Below are 20898 nucleotides of genomic sequence, written 5' to 3' on the forward strand. Positions count from 1 at the left end.
CAAACAAGCAGTCTCTGTTTAAAAAATGGTGCCCAACGTGGGCCAACTACATCCACATAAAACTTGAGAGAGCTTAGGAAGGAATTCTAGACACAAAAGAACAGAGTTAAGTACAGCTTCTTGGTAGCAGCATTTTCTCATGTGGGCTCTGTTTGCTGGTGGTAAGTAGAGGCATGGCTCCTATATGAGAAGGTTTCCTGACTTAGCATTAGTGGCAAAACCACACAGCTTCTTTAAGATCTGGCCTCCCGGTTTGTGCTGGCAGAACAAACAACTCTGGTTCTTTCAGGAGGTTCTGCTACAGAGCACTTAAATGGGGTCTGTGAGCAGTGTGTTACAAATTGCTTAATGGTAACATATATCCGCTGCATCCCTGGAGCTGGGGCCATGAGCATGGCTTACAGAGTCTTTAAACATGCCTCCACCATGTTGGACTGGGTGGAGCAAACAGACAGGGCCACAGAGTTGGTCCTAGCTACGTCTACTTAGCATTTAAAAAAAAAAGCGCTCCTACTCAGAGAATGATTACAGATATGCAATAAAGACAGATTCTGATGAAGAACACCTCTGAATGGGTCATAGTGTTGGATAAATGTACGTACACTTGGGAGAGAGAAGAAAAAGAGTATAGACAGTTATAAAAATAGTTTTTTAAAAATCAAACAAAGTCATTAAAGAGATAGTAAAAGTAATATAAAAGAGTACAGACAGTCATAGATTAAAGGAGTAAAGAAAATTAAACCACATAAAGATGGAAAATACACAGAGTCTGGATTATTTATATTATTATGGTTTCTTTGAATTTTCTGACTGCAGAGAGACATCTGATTCTGGGGGCTGCTAAACTAAACCAACATATATACTTTAAAAGTATCCTGACTTCAAATTTTGAGTCTAAGGATGTGCTACTTTGGAAAAAAGGTTCAGATTTTGTTTCCACAGGAGATGAGAACCTGTAGATTCCTTCCAGGATAATGTGGTTTGATGGAATAAGGCCCCCCAAAAGGTCTCCGTGGTACATAGGTTAATAGAAATGGGTTAATTTAAGATATAAGAGCTAGCTAGAACTATGCCTGAGTCATTGGCCAAACAATGTTGTAATTAAGATAGTTTCTGAGTGGTTATTCTGGTCTGGGTGGCTGGAAAAGAGGAAAGCACAGTCTGTCTACACAATATAGTTTTTTTCCCTTCCTTTTTTCTTTTTAAAGACAGATCTCACTGTGTAGCTGTGGCTGACCAGGAACACACACTGTAGACCAGGCTGGCCTCCAACTCACAGAGATCCACCTGCCTCTGTCTCCTGAGTGATGGGATTAAAGACATGTACCATCATAGTGATTTATGAAAGCCAGTATCATGTGCAGTGAGTATATGCCAGCTTAAAAAAACCAAAAACTCATAAGAGAAAATGGATCTCTAGTTTTAAGAGTCAAACTCCTGTATTTTTTACACAATGTAATACTCACTCCTTTTTTCGCTTGATTTGGTTTCTTTTTTATAATAGATGAAACTTCTGCCAAAGGGAAAAAAAAGAAGTCAGACAGATAGAAGTTATGCATTACTTTTCTATTCTAGTGTGTCTTATAAATAAGATGCCTTGCTTGTGTATGTTTTCAGTCATGTTCTCAGGTTCCCAGGGCTTCATCAGCACAGAGTCAGGGTATGACCATATACCACTGCAGCTCAGAGCAAACACCTGCTCTGGGTACACACTAGAGGAACAGTCTGCGCTTATCCCAGGACCTGCTCTCCATAAGCATTTAAAAACACTCTCCTGTGAGATGGTTCAGTGAGTACAGGCACTTGTTGCCAAGCCTGATAACCTAAGTTTGATCCCAGGACCCATGTGGTGGGCTCCTGCAAGCTGTCCTCTGACTTCCACACACATGCCATAGCATGTACTCCACTCCACAGATAACTAAAGTGTAATAAAAATAATTTTAAGAGGAGTTAACTCTCCTATTGAATTATATGCATCAAGAACTTCTAAAGTACAGCTATCACCCGGATGAGACAATGCCTGGAATTGGGGTTCTTTCTCTGTGTGATACACCCTAATGTCAACCCTTAAACATTTATCGTCCTGATCCCCCATATCTGCAAGGACCCTGGACCCCTTTCTTGGAAAGACCGTTTTTAATCAAATTTTCTTATCAGACCTAAAGAGTTGTGACTCTCAAAGACTATATGGTTATGTTATGTTCTAAAGCACCTAAGAATTCAAAAGTCCTTCTCTCATATAGGTAAGAACATGTGACCCGTGATGACTGACATAGAAATCCAACATTCTTAAATAAAGTCTTCACATGCCTGTTTTGTTTTGTTTTGAGAGGTGCTGAGACTCAAGCGCCTCACTGGGATGCTCCATCACCCTGGCCTGATCGCAGCTGGCACTGGCCAAGGTGCCTTTGCTCTGAGGCTCTCCCCCAGGGCCACCACCTTGCCTTCTCATTTACTCACTCTCCAGGAAGCATCTGAGAGCTCCTTTATCAGCAGAGGAGCTGGCCTGCTCCTGGGGTTCTTGCTTCTATTTATGTGTGGGTGTTTGCCTGCATGTTTACCTGTGTTCCATCTGTGTGCCTGGGGTTCCCAGGGGCCAGAAGAAGGCATCAGATTGCCCAAGACTAGGGTTACAGACTGGGAACTGAACCTGGGTCCTCTGCAGGAGTAGCTAGTGATCTTCACCACCAAGCCCTCTCTCTAGCCCGTTCCTGTGGTTTCTTTGGATGCCTTCTCTGCTGCTTGTGGCCTCTTTGCTGTCTATTGCTACCTCGAGCCTTGTTTGCTATCCGTGGCCCTTGGAAGCACTGCCCCACCCCATGCCATCTAAGCTCTGTCCGGCCTTGGGCTCCAGCCACATTCTGTGATGGGGTTTTGGCATCCTCTGTCATTTGCTCCCAGGGGATGACAGAGCCTAGCAGCTCTCCAACTTCAACCTTCAGAGCACTCCTACGTAATGAAAATCCGCAGCTCTGTGGCCCAACTTCAGAAGATTTTGCTCGTTCCATGCAGCCTTACCAAGTTGATGAGATGACTGCACTGTCTGGGGCAGGGAAGCTCCCAGAGTTGCGCCAGCTGTCCCAGGTCATGAGCCCCACTCCTGTCAAGATCCTTTCTTCTACTCCAGAGCCCTGACAATCAAGTAATGATTGCACCCCTGACTTTGTTTTCTTTTTTAAAAAAGTTTTGATGCTGGGAATTGAACCAGGGCCTCAGGAATACTAGGCAAGCACCATACTGCTGAGATACATCCCCAGTCCTCATTATTTTTATGGTGTTATTATCCCCGCTTATGGTGTTGTTGCTAGGCAGGTGAATCTCTGAGTTTGAGGTCAGTCTGGTCAGTTTGAGGTCAGTTATAGGATGGCCAGGGATACACAGAAATTTTGATAGTCAGACAAAAGTCAGCGTTCAACTGATTCCCATCTGCCAAAAGGAGTCATTTCCCTTCCTCCTGGTAGAACTGACATATGCTCCATTGGCATAAACCTGTGCTTACATAACAAAGCCCATGCTGGCCTCTAGGCTTCCTCAGTCCCTCAAAGCCCCTCCCTGCCCCACCTCAGATTACTGCTGTCTTTATTATACCTCAACCCAGCCTCAATAAACTAACTCTACCCCTTGTTATCTATCCTCTTGCTCTCTCCCTATACACTATTCTCCCTTCTCTAGTAGACAGCCCTGGCTATGTCCGATCTGTTTCTTCTCTCTGCTCTGGACTCTTCCAGATGCCTCTGGATGTTCTCTTGCTCTTATTCACAAAAAAAAAAAAAATGAGCAGTCATATTGGCATTTTCTCTACTGCACCCTCACACATGGTAATCACCATCACCATCAACAACATTCTCACTACCACCATCACCATCATCACCACCATTACCACTGCTCAGTGCTGCTGGCAATCAATCCTAGTAGACAGTGCTCTACCACTGAGGTAGCTAACTCAGGAAACTGGGGCTGGACAGATGGCTCAATGGTTGACAGCATTGACTGCTCTTCCAGAGGTCCTGAGTTCAGTTCCCAGCAACCATATGGTGGCTCACAACCATCTGTAATGGGGTCTGGTGCCCTCTTCTGGCCTGCAGGGACACATGCAGGCAGGACAGTGTGTACATAATAAATAAATAAATCTTTAAAAAAAACAGGAAATTGAGTCAGACGGTGGTAGTGTACACCTCTAATCCCAGCACTCTGGGAGGCAGAGGCAGGCAGATCTCCTTGAGTTTGAGGTCAAGCTGGTCTACACAGCGAGTTCTAGGATGGGCTCCAAAGGTACACAGAGAAGCTCTGTTTCAAAAAACCAAAAGCCAAACCAAACCAAAAACAAACAAAAAAACAAACAAAACAAAAAAAACAAAACAAAACAAGAAAAAACCCAAAAGCAAACAAACAAACAAAAAAAACCCCAGGAAACTGGAGGCTGGAGAGACGGCTCGGAGGTTAATAGCAATGGCTGCTTTTACAGAGGACCTGGGTTTGAATCCCAGCACCCACGTGGCAGCTCACACCCATCTGTTATTCTAATTCCAGAGGATCTGACCTTTCTCCTTTCTTCTGACCTCTGTAGGCTTTTGCATGCATACAGTGCACAGACATACATGCAGGCCAAATACCTATTACAAAATGAAATACATAAATATTAAAAAAAAATAAAAACAGGAAATGGCCTAGCACTATGCTCTAACTAAAGCCCGGGCTGGGGTTTTCCTACTGACTTACACACAGATCTTAGCATTCCGCACTGAAACATGAGAAGCAGCCTGTCATTTAGTAGCTGCCTCTTTCGCTGCTTTCTGGCCTTTCTACTAAAGTCTTAGTATCAGCATTTTCTAAATTTCACAAAAATACATGCTTTATAGTTTCTTTAAAATATCACTTTTTGAATCATTTGTCTTTTCCCTTTTTTTTGGTTTTGTTTTTTTGTTTTTTGAGACAGGGTTTCTCCGTGTAGACCTGGCTATTCTGGAACTCACTCTGTAGACCAGGCTGGCCTCGAACTCACAGGAATCCGCCTGCCTCTGCCTCCCAAGTGCTGGGAGTAAAGGAGTGTGCTACTACCACCCAGCTTTTCTGTATAATTTTAAATACACAACTATATATTCTGGTTTTAGAATTACGTTTTGGTGACATAGGAAGAATAAAGCCTGGGGCTGGGGGTACAGATCAGTGGTAGAGCCCTTGCCTAATATACATGAAGCCTCGTCCCACTCCAAGACACACACGCACGAATGCACGCACATACCCTTATGGTGGGAAGGGGAGCATGTAAATCCCCTGCTGTAGCAGACTGCAATCTTCAGCTCTAAGAAGAGACTAGTGCTAGACTTCAAGTGTGAAAAGGATCCCATGGGGACTCTCTTTTCCACTGCTCTGTTTTAGACTCCTATTGCGCATGCCTCATAACCTGCTCCTGCCTGAGTCTGACAGATGGTGAAAATGACCAGAGGTTTAGTTATTTTTCATCTGTGTGGCTACTTTCCAATACATGAAAATTAATACACATCAGTATCAGATTTTAATTCCTTAAAAATGGATCACTGGCTTTGAAGTTTAGAACGCAGAGAAAATGCTGAGTGTCTGATGAAGGGTGGTGCGGGCTCTGAGCTCATATAGCAGGCACGTGTGTGAACCAGCCCCTGCAAGGTGTACAGCCACGGTGGCTATATGGAATAGCAGCTTTGCCTGATAAAACTCAGGAATGGGTTCAGTCACAATGCTGAACACTGAGACCAGCAGAATTCAAAGATGACCCCCGGACCCTCGGCATATTACCTACTGTAGCCTTTCCTGGGGCGTTCAGACCTTCCACACTTGGCCCTTGTTCTGGTCCACCTGAAAATGTAAAGTACTGATGTTAATGCGGAAAACATTGCTCACTCCTATGTTTCTCATCTGGGAATATCAATCATCTTGCTTTTCAGGTCCATGATCTATTTTGTCATTATATTTTCGATGGTGCTTTACCACCGAGCTACATCCCCACCTTTTTCATTATCATTTAAAGACAGGGTTTCACTATGTAAAGCAGGCTGGCTTCGAACTCACAGAGATCCTGCCTGCCTCTGCCTCCTGAGTGCTGGCATGAAATGTGTGGGCCACCTTGCGGACCCTCACTTTTTAAAATATATTTTTATTTTCAGTTGACATATAATAAAGTTGACATATAATAATCCTATGTACTTATGAGGCACGCTGTGGCATTTCGACAATGCCCACAGTTTGTCATGGTCATGTATCATACCAAACATTAGCACCTCTCTGTATCAGACACATCTGAAACCTCTCCACTGTTAGGCAGCGTTAACAGATGCAGGTTATCCTAAGGTGCTGTGAAGCGTGGCCGTCATTCCCTATCAAACCAGACCCCTGGCTCCATTACCACCCTCACACAACCTGCTCCCTGCCATAAGCAATTTGACTTAAAACTGCTGTAACAGCTGGGCATGTTGGTGTCCTCCTGTAATCCCAGCACTCAGGAGGTAGAGGCAGGACAATCACAAGTTCAAAGTCATCCTCAGCTATATGTAGCCCAGTGTGAACTACATGTAGGCCATGTAGGCCCATGTAGGTCCATGTAGGCTACCTGAGCTACATGGGACCATGTCTTTAAAAAAAAGAGAATTCTGTCCATTAGAATGTCAATGCATGTTTAAAACAATGGTTTTATAGAATGAAAATTAATGGTCTTTTCAACTGCGACCATGTAGAATTCCACTTTGTAATTGCTTTGGACAGGGTTTTATGTAGCTCAGGCTGGCCTTCAACTCCCTAGGTAGCCAAGGATGACACTGAACCCTGACTTTCCTGACTTTGCCCCTCAGTGCTAAGACTGTAGGTATGTGCCCCCACCCTGGTCTCCGATCTCTCCCTCATCATGTGTGGTTTACAGTAAGGCACTGAGTTACCTACACTGTACACGGCACATCCACTATGCGCTTTGTCCATGGGACACATGTCACATGCAACCCAAGGGACACAGAAATCTCCAGAACAGCGCGTACTGTGCTAGAAGGGAGACAAAGTGCAGAAGGCAGGTGTGTTGGGTGTGGCCACTGGCTGCATCTGGAGCTGCAGCCCCAGAAGAGAAGGAAGGGGGAGGATGCCAGGCTGGACTCCTGTGTTTCTCCAAGGCATCTCAACCACAGGGTACAAAAAAGAAATCCACATAGCCAGACAGTGGTGGCACATGTCTCTAATTCCAGCACTTGGGAGGCAGAGGTAGGTAGATCTCTGAGTTCAAGGCTAGCCTGGTTTACAGAATGAGTTCCAGGACAGCCAGGGATACATAGAGAAACCCTGTCTTAAAAAATCAAAAAGGAGAAAGAAAGCAACAGTTGTAAACCATAGGTGAAAAGCAGCCATGTTGGGGTTACCTTAGAGCTGACTCAGCTTCTGAAGCTGCTCTCCTACCACCCTTCCCATGACAGACAGCACCAACTTTAATCCTCGCAGCAGAGTCCATTTCTGAAACTGTCTTGCTGCACCCCAACCCAAAGGCTGCCACTGAGCCTCCCTCCACAAGCCAGCATGTCTTTCCTGGGTTCCACATCCCAAGTTCGCTGCTTGGCTGTCAAAGGTGCATTGTATTGTTAATTTACTGTAACATTTGGGCTGATGAAAGAAAGATGCTCAGTTTTAGAAACAACGGGCACCTAGGTCATTTCTAATGCGTACATTAGATCACACAATGACTGCCAGTATATTTACAGTACATATACAGCTGGGTGTGGTGGCGCATGCCTGTGAGCCCAGCACTCTTCAGTTATCTCAGCGACCTAGTGAATTTTCAGACAGCCTGTGAAACATGAGACTCTGCCTCAAAAAACCATTAAATCAATAAAGTTCTGCAATACAGTTAGCAGGTGTGTGTGACTTACTTACTTTGAAATAGTTGTTAAACAATTTTAAAATGGAAATCTTAGCCAGGCATGGTGGCACATGCTTTTAATCACAGCACTCGAGGCAGAGGCAGAGGCAGAGGCAGAGGCAGAGGCAGAGGATGGTGGATCTCTGCCAATTTGAGGTCAGCCTGGTCTACACAGAGTGTTTCAGGATGGCCAGAACTACACAGAGAAACTTTGCCTTAAAGGTTTTAAAACTAAATTTAAAAAAGAACTCTGAAATCTTGTCTTCTAATTATAGAAGTCCACACTTCAATACTGCATCACAGCAGACACTGATGACCCAGTTATCCTATTCTCTAGCTGATGTCTTGCTAGGACTCTTCTAGAATGTCTTTAGAATCCATGGGCTAACACAAAGGGTTTCTATTTTAACTTCAACAGTTTCAGCTTGGCTACTAGACCATAGAACAGTGTTCTGTGTTGACTTCATAGGCCCCACCTTCATTTTTTTCTGGAGTGGTTTCCACAGTCCTTGGTGTTAAAGGAGCTGGTTCTGGCTGTGCTGATGCCCGCATGGTACCACTGACCTGAGGTGAGATGAGAGAAGTCATTAGCAGGAAAGCAAGGACTCATCACTAACAGCAAACCAGCATCAGGGTAGCAGTGCAGGAGCCCCTCTGAGCATGTTCTAGTGGCAAGACTCCCAAAGGTATTTGTCCGCAGCCCTGCCTAAATGTTAAAATGTCTCACTTTGCCCACCATATTTTGTCTGTTTGTTTTTTGAGACAGATTATCATGAATCCCAGACTGGCCTAAAACTTGGTATTGTGGCAGAAGATGACCCTGAACTTCTGACTTTTCTCCTTTCACTTCCCAGTGTTGGTATTACAGATGCAAGACATCCCTAGCTTATGATGTCTGGGAATAGAACCCAGGGCCTTGTGTCCTCTCTAGCAAGCGCTCTACCAACTCAGCTATATTCCCAGCCTCTTCCCTTCTAAGGTGTAAATTTTGAAATTTTTTGTTTTTGTGAGATAGGTTTCAGTATGTAGCTTTGGCTAGTGTCAAACTCAGAGATCTGCCTGCCTTTGCTTCCTGAGTGCTGGGATTAAAGGTATGCACCACCACACCCAGCTGGAATAATTTGCAGTTTATGCAAAAGTGATCCAGATCATACAGAACGTTTCTATGTACCCAGGCTCCTCTGCACATCTGTCAATGCAGGAAATGGTCAGGGATGCAGCACCCAGGCATTGCAGGCTCTGTAGGCTGCTGTATCCACAGTCATTTCCTCTCCTCCTGAAGCCACTCAGGGACCCAACCATGAGCTCTGGCACCTCTGCGGCTTGTCATCATTTCCCATGGCCTTGAAGCTTTTCAAGGATGTTGTCCAGTGCTTCACAGCAGAGTGGTTCTCTCCTTGCCTGTGTCAACATGACTCAACACTGGAGACAGTCCCCTGATCCTTGGCATCCTTTCCAGTCTTGGCAGGTGTCTCCCAGCCTGACCTGCACCTGAGGAATGGCCAGCTGAGCTCCATGTCCTCAAGACGCCACTCATTGCCCCTCCCCCATTCATGCTGTACTCACTGAAGTCACACAGATGGTGACAGATGCTCTTTGGGTGGTAACAACACTGATTTTGTAGTTCAGACTGTCCCAGTTTTGACCACGGGGGTGGGGTGGTCTTTCAGGCTGCCTATGAATCCTCTGGACGAAGCCCTGTCTATTCTCCCCAGGTCACCTCGCTTTCCAGCTTGAGCTCTACCTCTACAAGACTGTCTGCATACCTGGCTCGGAAACCTCAGCGGTCATTTCCGACAGGTAGCCTGGCTCCACTGCTGGAACATGGGAATTAGAAAGCAGGAGGGCTGAGGGGCTGGAGAGACAGCTCAGTGGTTAACAGCACCGGCTGTTCCTGTAGAGGACTCAGGTTCAGTTCCCAGCACCCACATCAGGCTGCTCACAACTACCTAGAACTCCAGCTCCCGGGACATGGTGTCCTCTTCTGACTTCTGCAGGCACCAGGCACATATATGTTGCACACATATACATGCAGACACTCACATACACATAAATAAGTCTTTAGAAACCAAGGCTAGATGCTGAGGGTGTTTGCTGAGTCAGGATGTCACTGTCTCTAGGCATTCTTGATTTTTTGTTGTTTTTGTTTTTTGAGACAGGGTTTCTCTGTAGCTTTGGAGCCTGCCCTAGAACTAGCTTTTGTAGACCAGGCTGGCCTCGAATTCACAGAGATCCACCTGCCTCTGCCTCCCGTGTGCTGAGATTAAAGGTGTTTGCCACTGCTGCCCGTCTCTAGGCATTCTTGGCATGGGGTGGGGAAGCTGGACTACAGGCGTGCACATTTATCTAGAGTCTCCATCTGCACATGCACAGACATGCACTACAGAGATGACACAGATACACATGAGTTCCTCTTCAACTCTCCAACCCAAGACCATACCATGCTGCTCCTGGCTCTCTCTTCTCAGCCCATCTTTTTACTGCTGCCATTTCTCAGCTACTAAGCATGGCTATTCAGTCTATTCTGTATCTAGCACTGTGTTAAACAATAGCAACATTCCCTCCCAGGCTGGACTCAACTCACGATCCTCAGCCTTAGCCTTCTGAGTGCTGGGTTACATATCTGTGTCCCCATCTTCAGCTTCTGGTAACTCCTTATTATGTTGTCAATGACAACATATATATGCAAATTATAATAGCAAAAAATAAATAAACCAAGATTTATCGTGTGTGTGTGTGTGTGTGTGTGTGTGTGTGGGTGTGGTATCGTGGGCATACATGTTCACAAGTATGTGGGTGCAGGTGTGTGCAGAGATCAGAGGTTGACACTAGATATCTTCCTTGATCCCTCTCCCTTATTTACTGGGGCAGGGTTTCTTGCTGAGCCTGGAGCTTGCTGACTCAGCTAGTCTAGACAGACAGTTTGCATCAGGAACGCCATCTCTCTCTCCTGAGCCCTGGGATTACAGGAAGGCTGCTACCTGTTCAGCTTACACGGATCCTGTATCAAAACTCCAGTCCTCATGCATAGCAAGTACTTTGTCTACTGAGCCATTTCCCCAGTGGGTTTTTATGTTTTAAATTTGATTTTTCAAGTCAGAGCCTCACACTATGGCCCAGGCTGTTCTGGAACTCACTCTACAGCCAAAGTGGACCTCTAACTTGCAGCAGTGGTGCGTCTCAGCCTCGGCAGCACAGGACCATGATGAATAGTGCTTGCATAAGCCCTCCAGAAGCTTAAGCGTCACTCACTTGGTCTCCAGCCTGCAGAGGGGAGGTTCTTAAAGGGAGGTCTCAGGGTCCTTGGAGGGAAAAAAGGGACCCTAGTTCCTCTGGCCATGAGGTAAGCAACCTTGCTTCTCTGTATGCTCCCCACCAGTGTCCTAATGTTGAACAGGCACAGGAGCTACAAGACGAACCATCCCCGACTGCTACAGAACAGTCTTTGTGCACTGGAAACATGCATTACTCTCACTGGTTAATACAGAGCTCACTGGCCTAGAGCTGGGCAGGCAGAGACTGGGTGGAAGAGCCGGCGAGGAGGACACTGGGAAGAAGGGCAGAGTTGAGGAGTCACCAGGAGATGCCAGGAGGTACAAAGCGTGCAGGATGGGCAGTACATAGATGAGGTAAGCGAGCCTCGGGCAGCACAGAGATGAATAGAAATGGGTTCATTTAAGTGACGGGAGCTAGCTAAAAACATGTCGAAGCTATCAGCCGATCATCTGTAAATATTAAGCCTCGGTGTGGGTATCGGGGAGCAGCTGGTGGGACAGAGCTGATCAGTGGTCTAGATGGAAGACTCTGCCTACACCAGGCTGTAACCTCCAAACCTGCATCATCGTAAATCTCTCTTCTTGGGTATGTGCCACCATGACAGGTGTGAACATGTAACTTCATCTTAAAACTGAGCAAGTAGCAGCCCCTCCTCAGTGGGACCGTAAGAATCAGGGAGAATCCAGATCAGGGGGCTCTAAGCCAGAAGCTGCAAGTGTTGCTTCTCAGGACCTGTCAGTGTTTCGGGTCTTGCAAGCTCTACTTTCCCTTAGCAAAGTGACTTGAGAGGAAGCCAGTGAAGCGCTGTGGCTGGCTGTCACTGCTGCAATGTAACTGCACATGCCAACTCCCGAACACTACTGCACCGGCTTCTCTGTATTCTGTTCGTGTCATTTAATTCTCACAGTAAGTCTTGACATCAGGGCACTGAGATTTACCCCATGACATCAGGGCACTGAGATTTACCCTTACATGACAACTGTCTTTACTCTTCAGTCACCAAGCTCTGAGTCGGCGAAGAAAGAGCACTCAGTTTCCCCAGAGCTAGGTACAGAGGTGATCACATTCCAGTCAGCAAGACAGGAGCAGAGGTGTGGATGCCACTTCTAGACTGTCTCTAGACAAGACAGGGCCCTTGCTTTCCCGGACATGAAGACCTCGCCTATAAACTGTGAAAGGGAATACTTCTGGGCCCCAGGTTGGACCCCAAGTAAGAAGTCATGAATGGAGAACAGCACAGGAAACTCGTCAGGCAGCCTGTATCTTACTGCATTGCAAATGCATGCTTGTTAGGGCTTTCAGAATATGCACATTTTAAAATTATGTGAAGCATGGCCAGAGAGATTGCTCAGGGGTTAAGAGCTTGCAGTGCTCTTGCAGAGGACCCGAGTTCAGTTCCCAGTACCCATGTAGGGAGGTTCACACTATCTGGAACTCCAGCTCCAAGAGCCTCATGCCTTCTTCTGGACTCCATGGGCACTGCACTCACATGTACAAACCCCATATACATACACATGATCTAAAACAAACCTTGAGAATAAAGCAGCAAACTTACCTCCTGAGAGGCATGAGCAGCAAAAAAATCCTCCTCCTTTGGGGGAGGGGACACAGGTGGAGCTGCACAGCTGTCAAGCCACAGCTGGAAGGAAAATAAAACAAAGCTTAGCAGGGAGTTTACCTCAGCTCTCCCCTCCACTCCCCTCTGGAGCTGCCTAGTACCTCACACACAACACCAGAGTGTCCATACAGGGCCCTGAGCACACTGTGGAAAAAGCTGTTACTCCAAAGTCCACACCCTCAGGAGGCCAAGGACCCCAGTTCCTGAAACCCTTTTAGATTTTTTTTTTTTTTTTTTTTTTTTTTTTTTGGTTTTTCGAGACAGGGTTTCTCTGTAGCTTTGGAGCCTGTCCTGGAACTAGCTCTTGTAGACCAGGCTGGTCTCGAACTCACAGAGATTCGCCTGCCTCTGCCTCCCGAGTGCTGGGATTAAAGGCGTGCGCCACCACCGCCCGGCCCTTTTAGATATTAATGTAGGTTCTAAACCTACATAGTGACCAGGCCCAGTCCACACCCAGATTTTCCATCCTCACTGAAGTTGCTTATGGCCTTGACGTAACACCCCTGATGCTTTCAGTCCATCCCCAGACACTGGCAAAGATGAGCTGTGGGGAAAGCATGCTCTCGGCTGAGGCGGAGGCAGGCCTGCGCTTCAGTCCTCAGACTAACAAATGAGGCCTTCCTGTGCCCCCTCAGGGCATGCCTGCCTTCCTCACTGCCAGGCTTTTCATTCTAATGGTTTCCACGTTAAACACAGCCCCAAGGGCAGAGCAGCTGTCTAGGGCTCCCAGGCTTCCAAAGGCTGTGATGCTCCTCCAAGACCCATCAGCCCTGAGCTAAGGCCCCTGTGTGGTCAATGCTCATGTGTCACCAATATATATCAAACAAGAATTAATTAATTCTTTGGCAGCATGAAGTGGAAGCCCAGGGTCGTTCACAGGAAGCAAGCATTCTGTCACTGAGCTCAAGCCCATAAAAACTTATGAGTGACTGATCTTCATTTTCAAGACTCTGACTGGCCTAGAACTCACTGTGTAGATCAAACAGACCTCATAATTGAGGTGATCCTCCTGCCTCTTCCTTCCAAGTACTAGGATCCTAGGCTTGAGCCACCCTGTACACTTATTTTTATTTCTGAGATGGGGTCTCATAGCCCAGACTGGGCTTGGGCTTGGACTTGGATTCCTCCTGCTTCTGCCCCCTAAGTGCTGGAATCCCAAGTGTGAGCCAGCGCACCTAGCACTAAAATGATAAATCTTTAACTGGAAGCACACATTAAGCAGTTACGTATTGATTAGTTAATGGAAACATGACCTGTGTGACCCACAACCAGAAGGAACCTAACGTCTCCAGCAGTGATCCTCAGTGTCCACTGTGCTGGGAGCTGGGCTGACCTGGAAAAGGAATGCGCTTCCTTGTCTAAGACCCGGGGCCAGGGTCTTGGAGGAACTGTGACTTAAACCTGAGAACTCAACTCTTGCCCCTTAAAGGGCTGTGGTTATCAGTCCCAAGGCTGCTGTGTGCTCTGTCTGAGACACACTTCCCTTTGTTCCCTTTGTACAACACTGCTTGATTAGCTTCCTGCTGACTTTGTCCCATTGGGCGGTAGCTTTATGTTGATCCTTGCAAACTATATATAAGATGCTGTACTTCTTAATAAACTTGCTTGCACACACCGCCAACTTGGACAAGACCTCCGAACCCAGCTTTCCTACTTCCTTTATCCTCGCATCTCCTGGCCCTCCCCTTTGGGCCCTGTCACTGAAGAATGGCCAGGTCACGTGTGAATTGACAGGGCAGAGTCCTTCTAATAATGAGGGTCCTCCATGCCCTGGCTCCTCACAGGAGACTTCAGAGAGTTTTACTGCTTGGGATTAAACGAACGCTTTTTACTGAATGAACTTTATCTACAGGGACTCACGTCAGTGCCGTGCTTCCGGGTGGCCTGGGTGGCCAGAGACTTGATTTTCTCCCGGTAAAGCTGAGCCGCACGGCTGTTATACTTGGCGTTGGTGTCACTGGTGGTACACCCATGCTGGTGGAAGAAGGAAGACTACAGAGAAAGCAGGCAAATTAACAGAAATATCACAAGACTTCTGACCTCAGGCTCAAAATGCTACTGAATGAGAGACTTAAAAAGTTCAAGGGAAAATGAAAATAATTAGACACCATGAAAGCTCTAAAGTAACTTTCCCTTACAGAAGGGAATCCTTGGGGCTGACGAGACGGCTCAGCAGGGAAAGGCTTAGGCTGCAAAGGTGACAAACTGAGTTCAATCCCCAAGACCTATGTGGTGGGAAAAGAGGTTCACCTCCTACAAGCTGTCCTTTTTGACCTTTACATGGGTACCATGGCATGTGCACAAGCATGTGCACACACATACAAGGACATGAATGGAACAAAAAATTTAAAAAGAAAATCCCTTCAAGTATAGTAACACAATATTTTTAAGACTTATTGATTGATAGATTGATTGTTGGGGGTGTATGTGTGCATATATGACATCTTGGGGGACTCTTATCTTTTTCCAGAAAATGAGTTCCAGGTATGGAAGTCATGTCACCTGGCCTGAGAGCAGGCTGAACCATCTCGGTTCCTAAAGTTAATGTTTGATAAAACTAGATCCAAGACTAGATAGAAAATGGGTTAATTGGCCTTTGGATCTGCACCAACCACCTGTGCTGACTTGAAGGCTACTCTGAGGAGGGTTTCCTTGTGAGAGGCTGGGGCTCGCTATGTATCTCTGTGAGTTCAGACCAGCCTGATCTACACAGCAAATTCCAGGACAGCCAGGGCTGCATAGCATCAAAAGAGAAACCAGGCAGGACAAAGGTCTTAGAGAATAAACAACAACTCTTCATTACAGGGTCTCACTATATAGTCTTGGCTGGCCTTGAACTCACGGAGGTCCTTCTGCCCCTGCCTGCTGGGTGCCAGGTTTACAGACATGGCCACCACATGTGACAACATATGACTTCTTACACCTGGCTGAACAGCACCTCTGAAAGTGTTTCAGTCACCAGTCAGTACCATTTGGAAAAGAAGGGAGTGTCAGTGTCTCAAAAGACCTTTTGGGCTAGCATCTCTTCTCCTCCTTTGACAACTTCATGTGTGTATATAATGTGTTTTGGTCATTTTTACCTTTTATTAGGCTCTCTCTGCACTGCTTATTTCCAACAAGGCCCCTTCTTCTTTCATGCCTACTGGAGGGCTTGCTTTTTTGTGTGACCCACTGAGTTCAGTCAAGTATGGTTATTTATTGGAGCCTGTACAACTATCCCATGGCTATACCACTGAAGAAAATGACACCCCCCCCCCCCACACACACACACACACTAGCTTCTTTGAACCCGTTTCTGGTCGACCAGACCACTGGATAGACCTGATTCTCTCTAGTTAATGTAAATACACACATTCCAGTCTAAGCACAGAGGCTCTCCTTCAAGGGTTAAAACCTCCTTTTTATTTTAAAGATTTATTTATGCATGTGTATGAGCGCTGTATTTGCATATGTGCCTGAATGACAGAAGAGGGGATCAGATCCTATTACAGAAGGTTGTGATCCACTATGTGGTTACTGGGAATTGAACTCAGGACCTCTGGAAGGGTAGCCAGTGCTCTTAACCTCTGAGCCATCGCTCCAGCCCCTCCTTCTGGGGCACACCAGGTCTTCTAAATCCTCACTTGCTTTCAGATTCCTTAAATCACTTAGACTCCTTCATTTTCTTGTGAATTTACTTCTTCAGCTGTGCTCTGACTCTACCACCAGAGGGGTTGGTTTGTTACCAGACACCCAGCATCCAGCCCAACAGGTACTCACTCAATGAGTTTCTGAATAAAAAACGCCTGTGATGCTTCTGGCCCTTGAGCCTGCTTTTTGCCATCTGCCCCCCCCCCACCTCCACCCCCACCCCAAGCAACCCAAACACATAGGGATTGAACTTCAGTAAAGAGGAGGAAAGGGCAAGGCTGGGGGACTTACAGCATTCGAGTTCCCTCCAACTTGCATGCATCGAAGCTGAAACCAAGACCAGTTTGAATCCAGCTCTGTGGATCTGGAAAGAAACAAGATCCCACCATGTGAAAACTTCCCTTCTCTGGCATCAAACTGCTAACGAACCTTTCATAACATTTCCTAGAGCCCTGGGATTTGGGACCTGTGTGCAGCCAAGCACAGTGGTGTGCACCTGTATCCTCACCCGGCAGGCAGAGGCAAGAGCCTGTAAGTTGGAGCCTTTCCAAAGTTTCATGTGAGCCTGTTTCAAAAACCACAAAGGATGGGACTGGTGGCTGCTTTACCTGCATGTGTGTCTGTACAGCTTGTGTACACCCGGTCCTTCAGAGGCCCGAAGACGGAGTCTGATCCCCTAAAGTTACACACAGTTATGAGCCTCCACATGGGTGCTAGGAGAACCAAACCTGGGTCCTCTGGAAGAGCAGCAAGGGCTCTTAACCACTGAGCCATCTCTCCAGTCCCTTTAAGCGGGGGTATTTAACTAAGTTAACAAATTCCCTTGGAACCCTGGATTCCCACAACAAAAGGTTCTGATGGTGGAGACCTGAGCATGCCCCATAGGAGCTTTGGGCAGTGCCCACTCCAATAGGAAGAACTGCTGCCCAGCAGAGAGTCCTATGAAAGCTGAGAGCTGAGAAAAAAGTGCTCTTGCTAACCAATGGAGTAACGGGAAGGTGGCCTATGAGGTAAGGAGACAGTGGCCTCCCCACGCTTCACTAGTGGCTACCCAACACAGCACTTCTGCAGAGTGTTTAAGTAGATTTTGGGAATGAATGCTGACTTCCATATTCAGCACTGCAGAGGGAAGAAAGTATCTGGTGAATGGTGGACTGTGGTAGGTCATCTGTTTCCAATGTGTGAGGGTTCTTCCTTCAAGGCCACATGTCCCCTTCCATGCTGGTGTCGTGCTAAGGCTCTTTGCTTGAGTCCTTGAGAGGCACCCAGCTGAGTCTGAGCTGAGGATGTGAACAGCATCGCTCTGGGTGCTGGGCAGGGCCAGGGCAATTCCAGCCACTGCTGAATTCTGGGCCCCAGGCATCATCAAGTCTGGTGTTTATACACACACTCCTACCTTGTTTTGCTGGATGCCCACCAAAGACAGGTTAGAAATTATTGGTCCTCGTAAAAATCACTACCTTGAAATTTAATCTAAAATCACAAACTCCACTTGGTTAAATATACCAACCATGACACACTGAAAGCTCCGAATGCTGGCGTGTGCTGGTGCTCATCTGTGTGCACATGTGTGGCTGGCAGGGCGAGGAGGAGGAGGCAGGAAAGACCCAGAACAGGGGCTTCCATGCCTCACTTACACATGTGGGTGCTGCTTAGACCTTTTCCACTGAGCGTTTGAATGTTTTCTTTTGAGTTGGGACATGAGGTTGCTTAGGATGGTCTTGGACTTGTGAACTCAAGTGATGCCCTCAGCCTCCCCAGGGCTGGGCTCCTGGCATGTGCCACTCTGCCAGGCTTGTGATGTCTTGCTTGTTTGCTTGTTTGATTTTTGAGACAGGGTCTTTTTATGTAGTCCTGGCAGGCCTGGACTTCACTATGTAGACCAGGTTGGCCTTAAACTTGGCAGTGATTGTCCTGGGTAACGTGTGCCCTGGATTTTCTCCTGTCCACGGCCTAGGCAGCTGTCCATTGGCTCAGTACTTCTTAGTTGTTATTTTTTGAGTCATCCATTAGTGTGTGACTCACACAGTTACATTTATCTGACTTTAAAAAGGAACATGGCTGGACCCGCACAGGCCCAGCAGATCTAGCTGCCCAGGTTCCAGGCTCCAGGCCAGTCCTCCTCCTACCTGATTTCCTGTAATTGTGTATGTGGGCATGTGCCTTAGAGGTGAGCAAGAGGACAGGCCAGATGATAAGGAAGGGACCTGGGAAGGAGAAAAGGACAGAACAGTCCCAAGCAAGAATGTGCTTCCTCTGCTCTGGACAGGGTGTGGCATTGTATCTGAACAGCTAATGACAAATCTGGGAAAAATATTTTCAAATGTAAATCTGGAAGCTGGGAGAGGGATGGTGGTGTTGGTGTCTGTAATCCTAGTGCTTCAGGAGGCTGAGGAAGAAAGATCTCTAGTTCAAGGCCTGCCTAGGCGGTGCATAGAGTTCAAGGTCAGCCTGGGAAAAGTATAAAAGCCTGTCCCAAAAAGTACAAAGAGGCTGAGGAATCTAGCTCAGTGGAAGAACAGCTGCCTGGCATTCACTGGTGTGGCACTGTATGCATCCAAGTTCCTTGGTTCTGTCCAAAGGGGGCTCACACACTGACAAAAACACACGCATGAACTTATACACTTAGCTATTTTCACAAACAAAAATTAACTCATGCCTTTAATCTCAGCACTCAGGAGTTTGAGGTCAGTCTGGTCTACAGAGATAATTCTAGGAATAGCCAGGGCTAGATAGTGAGACCCTGTCTAAAAAACATAAAGAAAACTCAAAAGTGTCAAAAACATAAATGTAAGACTTGAAACTATAAAACTATGGGGAAAAACAGGAGCTCACGGCTGTGGGCTCAGTGCTCGTCCTTTGAGAAGGATTTGAAAGGCACACACTACCTGGACGTCAGGAAAGTTTCCAACAGGTGCATCAGAAAACAGAGTAGAGTCATCATCCATCAAATGGAAGGAAAATCTCAAATCGTTTCTGTTATAGGAGTCAATATACAGCAAACAAAAAGAAGTTTGAAAATTCAACACAACAAACAACTCAATCCAAACCAGGCAAGAACTTGAACAGAAAGTCTTCTAAGAAGATACATAGATGGGCACAGTGCACAAGAAGACACTGAGCGCTATCACTGGGGAATTCACATCACACCCCATGGCTGCTGATAGAAATAAAGAAGGAGGGAGGGATGGAGGGAGGGAGGGAGAGGGGGAGAGTAGGCGGGCTGCCGGGGTCTAGCTCAGCAGCAGAGCACCTGTGCAGCATGCATGAGGCCCCAGTTTAGTCCCTGGTACCACAGAAAAGACAAAAGGGCAGGATCAGGAGGGTGAGGACCAGGAAGAAGAATAGAGACAGGAGATGAGATGGAAAAGAAGAGGATGAGGAGAAAGAAGAGAGGAGGAAGAAGAGGAAAAAGTCAAGTGACAGATGTTGGTAAAGATGAGCAGAGACTGCAAGCCTAGTGCATTGCTGGGGGGATGTAAGGAGGCCCAGGCATTCTGTAACAGGGAGGGCTTCCTCAAGACTGGAGAGATGTAATCACCACTTGAGTCATCAACAGCACTTCCGGGTACCAGCCCAAAAGTTCCCAATGTGATGTGCGTGCACCTGTGCTCAAGGCAGCTTTACTCAATAGCTGCAACATGGGAGCAACCCGTGTCCATCCACGGCTGGACAGAGAAGCAAATCAGTGTCTACAGATGGCTGGGATATTGTTCAGCCTCGTCAAAGGACAGGAACACCGATTATGAAACAATGGACGAGCCTTGATAAGAGTGAGCCAAGCAAACGGAGCCAGTGCCCAACAAACACCCTAACTCTGTTCACATGATGTGTGAGGTTTGAGTCAGTGTCCCCAACAGGCTCTTGTGTGTTAAAGCCTGTGGTCCCAGCTGGTGGTGCTGTCTGAGGAGGTTCTGAGGTTATGGAAGCCTTAGGAGGTGGAGCCTTGCTGGAGGACATCACTTGGGGTGGGCTTTGAGTTCTTACAACCTCACTCCTTCCTGACCTCTCTCTGATTCCTGATGGTCGTCAGGCTGGCCCAGTTTCCTGCCAGTATGATTTTGATTTTTTTTTTTTTTAGGTTTTTTCGAGACAGGGTTTCTCTGTAGCTTTGGAGCCTGTCCTGGAACTAGCTCTTGTAGACCAGGCTGCTCTCGAACTCACAGAGATCCGCCTGCCTCTGCCTCCCGAGTGCTGGGATTAAAGGCGTGCGCCACCGCCGCCCGGCCAGTATGATTTTTTTTTTTTTCACCATTACAGACTCTCTCTCTCTGGAACCCCCAGCCAAAATTAACTTTCTTTTTTTTAAAAAAAAAAAAATTTAGAGCTGGAGAGATGGCTCAGTGGTTAAAGAGCATTGCCTGCTCTTCCAAAGGTCCCAAGTTCAATTCCCAGCAACCACATGGTGGCTCACAACCATCTGTAATGAGGTCTGGTGCCCTCTTCTGGCCTGCAGGCATACACACAGACAGAATATTGTATACATAATAAATAAATAAATAAATAA

At 46.8% G+C, this 20898-nt stretch overlaps 1 protein-coding gene across 3 annotated transcripts in view; it reads right to left on the reverse strand.

Annotated features, from left to right (window-relative positions):
• Arfgap3 (ADP ribosylation factor GTPase activating protein 3) overlaps nt 1-20898 on the reverse strand; it is a 51867-nt gene that overhangs the window by 22647 nt on the left and 8322 nt on the right. For all 3 annotated transcript variants that reach the window (XM_038343264.2, XM_038343263.2, XM_038343261.2), the window contains exons 3-8: nt 16683-16755; nt 14622-14753; nt 12699-12782; nt 8344-8431; nt 5773-5832; nt 1467-1513 (exon numbers count right to left, since the gene is read on the reverse strand). In XM_038343264.2, coding sequence (XP_038199192.1) covers nt 1467-1513; nt 5773-5832; nt 8344-8431; nt 12699-12782; nt 14622-14753; nt 16683-16755 — 484 coding nt within the window. The remainder of the gene's footprint in view (nt 1-1466; nt 1514-5772; nt 5833-8343; nt 8432-12698; nt 12783-14621; nt 14754-16682; nt 16756-20898) is intronic.

The sequence above is a fragment of the Arvicola amphibius genome, chromosome 9 (genome assembly GCF_903992535.2).
Source record: "Arvicola amphibius chromosome 9, mArvAmp1.2, whole genome shotgun sequence".
Taxonomy (NCBI): Eukaryota; Metazoa; Chordata; class Mammalia; order Rodentia; family Cricetidae; genus Arvicola; species Arvicola amphibius.